Source organism: Crocuta crocuta, unplaced genomic scaffold (genome assembly GCF_008692635.1).
Source record: "Crocuta crocuta isolate KB4526 unplaced genomic scaffold, BGI_CrCroc_1.0 scaffold193, whole genome shotgun sequence".
NCBI classification, from domain to species: Eukaryota; Metazoa; Chordata; class Mammalia; order Carnivora; family Hyaenidae; genus Crocuta; species Crocuta crocuta.
The window spans coordinates 7,292,539-7,302,714 of record NW_027529624.1 but is presented as its reverse complement, the minus strand read 5'-3'; the positions used below and the strand labels follow the sequence as shown (position 1 = coordinate 7,302,714).

The following is a 10,176-nucleotide window of genomic DNA, read 5'->3' as shown; positions in this document are numbered from 1 at the left end:
CTGGACTACCCGCTGCCCCTCAGCTCCGCGGTCCCGGTCACCGCTTCCCCTCGGGAAGCCCTCAGAGGACTCCGGGACAGTCCCGTCACTCGCGGCGGACTTGCCCGGCCCACAGTGACTTCTTCCATCCCACTACCTCCACCACGATGCCCACCTGGAATTCTCCTTTCCGCTCTCTGCCCAAGCTTTGGCCTAAGGACCTGCAGATCCCCTACACTGACTTCCCTAAACCCACACTCCGCTCTCCTGGTCTGAAACTTGGGGCAGGCATTACCCCCACCTCGGGCCAATCAGGTCGTTCCCCTGCTGACCGCAAAGCACCCCCAGAGGGCCACCAGCTTCCCTGACCCAGTCTCACCACTCCAAAGCACCTCTGACCTCCACAGTCCTGTCTGCCACCATCCCCTNGGGATCTTCCCCTCCCCAATGGAATCACCGCCCCCTCCCATCCCAGCCCCAGTAAAAGTGATGGTGGGTGGGGCCCCTGTGGGCGGACCTGTGGGAAGCAGGCCCTTGTCCAGCAGGGCTCCGGGCCTCAGCCCCAAGCCACATTCTGCTCTCCTCTCCAACACCCGGGTCAGGGACTCCTCCCCAGAGGCCCATCCCGACCTCAGATGAATCAGCCGAGCGCTCAGCTGCCATGGTGGTGACGTCATTCCGACCGATGTAATAGTTAGCTGGGATGGGTCTGTAGCTCCCCTCCCTGCAGGGGTTAGGGTCTTAGTCAGCCCTCAGCCCGTGGAGGTTGGAAAGAACAGGGCTTTGGGAGCCATACCCACCCAGGCTGGAATGCTGGCTTCCCCCACTCACTCCGCCCAGTGATGGTGTGCCTCCCTGAACTTCAGTTTCCACATCTTAAAAATAGGGTATAGGGGCGCCTAGGGGGCTCAGCCAGGTAAGCATTAAGTCGCTGACTCCTGATTTCGCCTCAGGTCCCGATCTCACAATTGGTGAGTTTGAGCCCCAAGTAGGGCCATCCGCTGATAGTGCGGAGCCTGCTTGGGATTCTCTCTCCCTCTCTCTCTCAAATTAAAAAAAAAAAAAATTTTTTAATTTTAAAAAATAGGGATAATTACTAATGTACGGAATTGTTGAATCATTATATTGTCCACCTGAAACTAATATAACTCTGCATATTAATTCCCCAATTTAAAAAAAATGGGGATAATTCTTGCTTTTTACAAAGTGGCTGAGAGGATTATGACACAATGTGCCTGCCTGACCTTTCAGTTATCGCTCGTACATTCCAATGATTGTTACCTGGTACCTGGTAAACATGAGGCAAAATGGATTGAAAACAGTTTGGGGGGCGCCTGGGTGCCTCAGTCGGTTAAGCGTCCGACTTCAGCTCAGGTCATGATCTCGCGGTCCGTGAGTTCAAGCCCCGCGTGGGGCTCTGTGCTGACAGCTCAGAGCCTGGAGCCTGCTTCCGATGCTGTGTCTCCTTCTCTCTCTGCCCCTCCCCACTCATGCTTGCTCTGTCTCTCAAAAATAAATGTTTAAAAAAAATAAAAAGAAAACTAAAAAAAGTTTGTACCCAGTTTCTCACCTGGGCCTCTTGGTGAATTGTGGAGTAGAGAAGCCCACTTGGGGATGCCCCCCCCCCAAGGACTTAGGGAGCCCCAGCCCAGAATGCCATTACGACCCCGACCAGGGCCAGCCTCACATCTTAGATCTGTTCAAGGCTGGAAGGCACATTCGTGGCCCAGAACGTAGACTCTCAGGCCACCTAGGAAGTGGCTGCCACAGGCCAGGGTGCCCAGCCAGCCCTCTTGACCCCTCACCGGCCCTGTGCTTGCTACCTCCTGCCCTGTCCCCTGTGGAAAGGCAACTGCAGGAAAGGAAGGTCCCTTTCACTGAATCAGAGACTTGGCCTTGGGACCCACCCTGGCCTTCAAAGGCCACCAGGACTTTCTTTAACACCCAAGAGGGATTCTATCCCTCTCCTCACCAGCCTAAGGGGCTCCCTTCAAGTCGCTGACGACAGCTCCAGATCAGATGTTGATCCCGTTTGCCATAATAATAACTTATAGGGCACAGGCACAGCCCCCTGGGCCCCCATTAGCCCATTTGTGGGTAGCCCACTTATAAGCTCATTATCTGAGTCAGCTCACCATGCTAGGAAATAAGGACCTGCGTGGCCACAGCTGTGTGACTGCAGGCCAGACAGCTCACCCCCAGGAGCCCTAGCTTCCTACCTGACAGGGGGTAATGACCTTTGCCTTGCCTGCATCCCAGGGTTGTGGGTAATCAGGTGAGATGGTGGAGGAAAGACTGCTGTGCATGGGGGGCCTGGCTGGCTCAGTCGGTGGAACACATGACGCTTGATTTTCAGGGTTGCGAGTTCAAGCCCCATGTTGGGTATAGAGCTTGCTTAAAAAGGAAAGAAAAAAAGGCTGTGCAGACCGTTAATCCAGGGTTCAGGTGGGTGGTGGGACTGGGTTCTTACAGGTGAGGTCAGAAGCCACACACAGCCTGGCCCCAAATCATACCGTAATTTCAGGATTAGGACTGAGGGATTTGGGCCCTTAATTCAGTACTTTTCTTTATTTTTTAACTACCAATTAAGTGATCACATTCTACTTATCAAAAATTTAAAAAACAGGAGTGCCTGGGTGGCTCAGTCGGTTGAGCATCCAGCTTTGGTTCAGGTTATGATCTCGTGGTTCATGGGTTCAAGCCCCGTGCTGACACCTCAGAGCCTGGAGCCTGCTTTGGATTCTGTGTCTCCCCACCTCCCGCCCCTCCCCTGTTTGTGCCCTCTCTTTCAAAAAATATAAACATTAAAAAAAATTTTTTTATTTAAAAATAAAAGCTAACATTCCTATTTGTCTCTCTCAGTCCCAGCCCCCTTCTAAGATGTAGCCACATTTGTCAGTTTGAAACTTACCCTTTCAGACCTTATCCGTGCATTTGTATTCAAACATGGACCCAAGGGACACCTGGGTGGTTAGTCAGCTAAGCATCTGACTTCGGCTCAGGTCATGATCTCACAGTCCGTGGGACTCTGTGCTGACAGCTCAGAGCCTGAAGCCTGCTTCGGATTCTGTGTCTCCATCTCTCTCTGCCCCTCCCCCACTTGTTCTCTGTCTCTGTCTCTCAAAATAAAATACATTAAAAATTTTTTTTAAAAAAAGAAGTCATTATGGTTTGAATTTGTAACAACAGTAGGTATAACTTTTTAAAATAACAGCTTTGAGATCTAATTCACGTATCACAAAGTCCCTCTTAAAAAAAGTGTACAGGGGCGCCTGGGGGGCTCAATCGGTTAAGCGTCCGACCTCGGCTCAGGTCATGATCTCAGCTTCGTGGGTTTGAGCCCCACATTGGGCTCTGTGCTGACAGTTAGCTCAGAGCCTGGAGCCTGTTTCATGTTCTGTATCTTGTGCAGTCTCTCTGACCCTCCCCTGCTCACTCTCTCTCTCTCTCAGAAATAAAAATATTAAAAAAAGAAAGAAAAGTGTACAGATCAGTGGTTTCTATGATATTCACAGAATTGTGCAACCGTCACCACTATTTAATTTGGAATGTCTTCATCCATCCCCAAAACCCTGTACCCATCGGCGCTCATGGCCAACCTCCCCTCCCGCTCCTCCTCCTCCCAGTGCCAGACAGCCACCATTTTGCTTTCTGACTCTCACATAAGTACCTCATATAAGTGGAATCACACAGTATTTGTTCATTGCTAAACCTTTATTCTGGTCATTGTATTAACCAGTCACTTGAAAAAAACAATCACCTTAACTTTCTCATACCAACACAACATTGTTTACAAAGTAATCAACATTGCTAGGAGAAAATTGGGCTCTGGTTTTAAAACAAAACCAGCCTCGGGGTGCCTGGGTGGCTCAGTCCTTCAGGCTCAGGTCACAATCTTGTGATTCACGAGTTCAAGCCCCGCGTCGGGCTCTGTGCTGACAGCTCAGAGCCTGGAGCCTGCTTTGGATTCTATGTCTCCCTCTCTGTCGGCCCCTCTCCTGCTTGTGCGTGCTCTCTCTCTCAAAAAGAAATAAAAAACATTAAAAGATGAGGAACCTGGGTAGGTCAGGGGGAGCAAGTAAAACTCTGTAAGAAAAAACTGAAATAAGACAAGGGAGCGGCGCGTTGGAGCTGGGCCATCCCTCCCGTCCGCACAGCCTGGAGCCTCAGCCCCCGTGGTTTTCTCATTGTAAGATTTCCTCCTTCTAAGCTGCTCTGACTGCCAGATTCTATGGTTCTCCAGGTTCCATGGAGGTCTGGCCACTGTGCTTTTCTGCCCAGGCCGTGCCCCCCCTGGAATTAGGGCGATGCCCAGGCCCTTGGCTCTGAGCTGCTCCCTGGGGGCTGCCTGGCAGAAGCATGGACAATAGGCGCATTGTGGGACCTCAGGGCTGGGGAGGCATGTGGGAGGCTCGGGTGGCACAAGTGGCAGCAGCTTCACTGCCACTCACTCTCGCTGGGCCAGAAGCACGCCCTGAGCAAGCCGGGACAGCATCCCGAGCCCTGACCCCGGGCCGCCAGGCTGAGCTCGGGGCCCTGGAATCCCAGCCACCCCAAGCCGTTCTTCAAAGGCCATGCTGCTGCCCACATAGACATATTCAGGAAAAGCCATCTGGGACTAGGCATGAAGGCGTGCATCCTGACCCCAAAACCAAACAACCTTCCAACTCAACTCTCCAGAACAGAGAAGACCACGCACTGCCGGTCACTGGGCGGGTGCACTCTGAGCAGGGAAATACTCCTGGTTTGCCATCTGGGTCCGTCCCAGGAGGGGAAGTGGGTCAATGAAGCCACTAAACATCCAAGCTGCTAAGGACCATCAGGGGTTACCTAGCAAAGTTCTCTCCTAATACTGACAGGGGAGACTAGAGCCCAGGGAGGGGAGGTGTCTACCAAGAGTGGTAGACGCACTGAGAGGGGAAACTGGGCCTGAACCCCATCCCCCCAACTCTTACTCCCTGTGCTACTGGCTGCCACCCTGCCCCTCACTCATTATGGCTGCTGTTCTAAACCTGTACAGCCTTCAAGGCCCAGCTCCGACATCACCTCCTCCACGAAGCCTTCCCTGATAGGCCCAGACAGAAGCCACAACTCCAGGCCCTCTCACAGAATCTCACCCTTACAATTAGACGGAACCTAGAGAGGATATCCTTGCTGGTTTCCATCAGGAATCTCCACACACCTCCCCTGGAGGGACTGGCGGACCAGTGTGGAAGACAGGTATGTAAACAATTGCAATAAATATTCACAGAGAAACAAGGGATGCGATGAGAAAATAAGAAAAAAGCAAAGGGCAACAGGGCTTCCAGAAGGAACCTCTCATCTCCTGCCCAGGGACTGAGGGTATATCCCTGACAGCTGCATGGAGGAGGTGGTATTTGAACAGCTGTTCATATTGTGTGGCATTTACTTGTGCATATATGTCTCTCCCCAGTGGACTGTGAGACCCTCAGTAATTCTGACAGCTCACCTTTGCTCAGCACTAACCATATATGACAGACGTGTGTGTGTGTGTGTGTGTGTGTGCGTGCGTGCATGCGCACGCGCTGTTTTTGCTGTTAAAGTGCATTACCTCTTTGATTCCCCGAGACAACGCTACGGGCTTGGGACTATCACATGATCCCCACTTACTGATAAGGATAAGGTTTTGTATTTGAAGCCCTACTGCCTCACTCTGACTTCACAAAGAACTTGCACCACGAAGATGTGTCACTGGTATACTGAGGCCGGCAAGGTGTCCAGTTCACCACTGCACAACTAAGTTTGCACCTAAATTCACTCCTTCTTGTCTAGCCATGAGCGTGGTGAGCAAGGACCCTCCCCAGAGCCCCGGCTCCACAGCCTTCAGAGACCCTGTCCCCTGTCCGCAAGGCCAGAGGCCAACCCTGGACACAGGCCCCCAAGGCCTCCAGCTCAGGCTCTCGCCTCCAACTGCGATAAACATGATTGGTACTGGGATTCTTCTAGCAGGTTCCTGCTCGGGGGCTGATCTAGTGTTCAAGACCCTAACAGTCAGGCTCCTGCTGCTCTGCAGGAGGGACCCTGGAACAGCAATGTGACAGGAAGGAGCAGAGAGACTGGAAGGCCTGACTCTGAGTCGGCAAAGCCGCCCTGCTGATGGCTGGGCTCTTCAGGGGCGACCAGGGGGTTACGGTGGCGATCGGGAAGGCCACAGCCCTCCCAGCTACCCCTCCTCATCCACCTGGCCGGCTGTGCAGGTGAAAAGCAGAGGAAGCAGGGTAGAAAATGGTTTCGGAGACCTTCGGACACGGGAAGGCCACCTCTCCCCCAGAGAGCACCTGACAAGGAAGGGGCTGTCAGACACTGGAAATGGGCTATTTGTCTCCCACTTACCTGACTGTCCACATGGAACTGCGAGCAAGGCAGCCCTTCCTGTCTGAAACAGAAAGTGAGACCTTTCTGTGGAAGCTCTGAAAGCTGCTTCTTCCTCTAAATAGAACAGAGGTTAGAGAGGGGACGCCTCACCTCCAGGTGACACACAGCACAACACGGCTGGGGACGGATGTGACCCTACAGCTTTATATGCTGAGGCGGAGAGGGCTGGGGGTGGAGGGGCAGGTGGGGGAGAACTACTCTCCACTTGACTGAGGACAAGCAGCAGGGGCTCAGAGAAGTTGAGCAACGTGCCGGAAATGTCCCCGCTTATGGGGGTGGGGCGGAGTCAGGACTGGAACGGATGCTCCTGGTCCTAACCAGGACCAGAGAGGAGTCCACCAGCTTCCTGGGGGATGTGAGGGGGTGGGGGTGGGGGGGTGACAGAAGGGAGGTACCTTGATCTTGATCGAGCGGCTGCACAGGGACGGGTAGGGCCAGAAATAAGGAAAAGCTGGGAATTTCAGCTGCAGATGTGACAGGAATGTGCAGCCACAGGCACCAGGATGATTTGCAGCTTCCCATTGCCCCTTCCCTCCGGAAAACATCAGGAAACTGCTGGTCAGGCTTTGGACCTTCAGATTGCCCCTCCCCCACCCCGGCCCTTTCCTGATGCCCTCCCCGCCCCCCACCCCCCTCAGTGACCCGCAGTGACAGCTCCCTCCAGCCCCTCCCCAGGCTACAGGGCAGGCTGGGGGATGGGGATGAAAGGCCACTGTTAGGAGCCAGTGCGGGCCCCGCCACAGCTCCCATTGGCCAAAGACTGCTGGGTAGTGCAGATATTCATCATGTATTCATTCTATGCCTCCGCATTCTAGAAAGGATTGAAGGCACACTCCATCAGTATTCATTCACTTCCGTTGTTTCATTCAATCCCCTCACTCACTTCCTCAGGCACTCCCCACTTATTCACTGAATTCTCACTACGCAAAGGCCACTGCTAAGCACTTCAAGTGTTCTCGGGTCTCCTGGCCCATCCCAGTCCTGGTACGGTACCCAGAATGCTGCAGCCCTCGGATGACAGCTGCTCTCACCGCCTCATTTTGCAGATAAGGAGGTGATCAGAAGCCACCCAAGGTCAAGGCCGTATTGGGAAGAGAAGCCCCGTTTTGGGCTCGCAGCCCAGTGTATGAGGAAGCCAGAGACACTGTGGAAAGGAAGCCAAGGCCACCAGAGGCTGGTCTATGTACTGAGGAACCAGCTCTAGCCTCAGGGTGTGAAGATCGGGGCTCCAGCCCCAGCGGTTCACTGCCCAAATTCTTACGCCCTGGTCATCTCCACCTGGATGGCCCACAGGACCCTCAAACGCGTGTCCAAACCCAGTTCTGTCCCCATGCCTCCTGCTCCAAACCTGCTCCGCCTCCCCCTCATGTGAGTCCACCGAATTCCCAGCTGCAAAAGCCACACTAGAAATCAGTCTCCCCTCGACTTCCACCCAACTACCACGTCCTGTCGTCTGTGACCTCCCCAGATCGCTCCTGAATTCTCCTACTGCCCCCCAGGCCTGCTGCCGCCACAGCACGAGGCCCAGCTCCTCCGTGGCTGGGCTACTCTAGGCCAGTGCCTCAGCCTGTGAACTGGCTTCTTCAGGGTCTCTACACATGCCTGCTTTGGGGGCCCGGAGGAACAGGGAGCAGCGGAAGCCTCTGGGCGAATCCGGAGGCCGGGCGTCCCAGCTCCACCATGAACTAGCCATGCTGCTCCACACGTGACTTCCAAGGTCACAGCCAGCTAGTAACGGCCCTCACTGCCTCATCACACAATGGCCAGGTGCCGTGCAAAGAACTCTGTGTAATTTAATCAACAGAACAATCCTAAGGTAGGGGAGCGAGATAGTGAGGTGCTAAGTAACCGGGCCCACGATTACACTTTGTATGGGGAGTCGGGACTCGAACCCAGATCTGACCAACCCCAAGCCCACACACTTTGCCATGCTGCCTCCTGTCCCCGGCACAGAACTATGGTAACTGGCACCACCCAGCGCTCCCTATTCCCTAACAAAACCTGCACTCCCTTTCCGTGTGGGAGACAACCCTGCTTTTTCCATTCTGGCCGAGCAGGGCTGAGCCCCTGCAAGCTGGCTGCAGCTGCTGCAGGCGCTGCATTCCTCGCGCGGTACCAGGCAGAGTCCAGCCGTGCCTGCCCCTCCCCGGGGCTGCTGGCTGCCCAGCACTGCTGCTGGGCCCGGACCTCACCACTGGGAAGTGGCCCGGCGCCAGGCGCTCACACACTGGGTCTATGTGACCTTGAGCGCCCACAACGGCCAGTCTCCTGGCACAGGAAGGAGAGTGCTGACAGCCTGTGTCAGACACAACACACCTTGACCTGGCGGAACTTGAATGATGGAGACAAGAGACTCTGGAGTTGAATCCAAAGCAAGTGAACCCTGGGGGGAGGGGGGGGCTGCTCTGGTGGGTCTCAATTCCTGAGCCCCTACAGCCAAACGGTCAGGACTGGCGGTGGGGGAACAGTCTTTCTCCAGGCTGCCAGGAAACCACAGGCAGGCACAGCAGGGGGGACGGCCTGGCTGGCTCTGGCATGGCGATCGCAATGCCCACCGGGCAGGATCCTGACTCTGCCGCCTGTAGGATCCAACAAGGTAACAGAGGAAGGAGCGCCCGGAAAGGCAGCAGGAGCACCACGAATGTCTGGACTTAATCCAGATTAACAGAGAGGTGGCGTTTGTTCCCTCTTTGGGGGTGGGGCCGGGTTGCAGGCTGGTGGCCCAGAGACGGCGCAGGCCGAAGAAGCGGGGTGCCCCGGGTGTAATCCTGGCTCCGCTGTAGCCCCGGCCTGGTGCAGCCCGCCCCCTCCCTCAGTCTCGGTCACGGTCCGCGGAGCCTGCACCTGACTGGAAGCCTCAGCCGCCTCTGGCCCCTCTTCCACCCGCCCCCAGGCTCACTCTACTCCTGCTGGCCTGGACTCCATTCTCTCAACACACACGACTTGCTCTGGCCTCCCGGCCTGGGCACGTGCACTTCCCCCTTCCTGGAACGCTCCTCCCACAGGTAGGCCCGTTCACCTCCTCTCGCCCGGGAGGTCTCTGCCCAAATGACACCCGTCACTGTACGCTTTCCTGCCCGTCCTATTCAAAACGCTAACGCCTACCTTTGACTCACAAGGAGGGGCCTCCGGCCTGAGGGCCACACTGCTGCCCACCTCAGGCTGACGGGCACAGCGCTAACACCCAGCGTGAGGAGGAAGCCAGGGAGCGCGGCTCCAGGAACTGCCTGCCGCCCCAGCCCCCGTGACAGCACCGCAGCAGGCCCGGCCCGTGTACCGCCCCCACCAGCCGGCCACAGGGCGCTCCCACGTCCCTTCCATCTCTCAACCTGGGGAGAAGTCTTCGTTCCCAGACAAGGCTACCAGTCCAGAGTGGTCGCAGAGCACACCAGGGACACAACTCAGACTTGAATTCAGTTGTCAGTGGCTCTTTCCATGTCAAGCTCCCTCACCATCCAAACTCAGAACCAACCACACACCAGCGGAGCACGCAGTCTAGCTCAAGAATCCCTGGCAACCCAGTCACCAGACACACGGAGCGGCCTCCCTACTTGGCTTCTTCCACGTTCCAGGATTCAGAGCTTCGTTTCAGGGCTGACACACGTGGATTTTCTGGGTGATCCATTGCTGTTTCAAACTTCTTCCTGCCAGCCTTAGGGTAGGACTTTCTCAAGCAAAAGTAGGTGTGTGAAACAAAAGACCTGTTTTCACTACCTATGACCCTGATCTTGGACAAACTAGTTAGTTAACCCAGGGCTCTTTCCCCAACAATAAAAATCAAGATATCTGGCTCTAGACTGA

The 10,176-nt window shown here is 55.1% G+C and overlaps 1 protein-coding gene across 5 annotated transcripts in view; it reads right to left on the bottom strand.

The window, feature by feature from the left end:
* The window catches only part of MICALL1 (MICAL like 1), a 31,785-nt gene extending 24,883 nt beyond the window's left edge, over positions 1-6,902 (bottom strand). For 4 of the 5 annotated variants that reach the window (XM_077762096.1, XM_077762100.1, XM_077762097.1 and 1 more), the window contains exons 1-2: positions 6,771-6,902; positions 6,334-6,376 (exon numbers count right to left, since the gene is read on the bottom strand). In XM_077762096.1, coding sequence (XP_077618222.1) covers positions 6,334-6,376; positions 6,771-6,897 — 170 coding nt within the window. In that variant the 5' untranslated portion in view covers positions 6,898-6,902. Of the gene's footprint in view, positions 1-496; positions 585-6,333; positions 6,377-6,770 lie in introns of those variants that run through there. The other variant, XM_077762101.1, reaches the window with a different exon arrangement.
* Between the last annotated feature and the right edge of the window lie 3,274 nt (positions 6,903-10,176).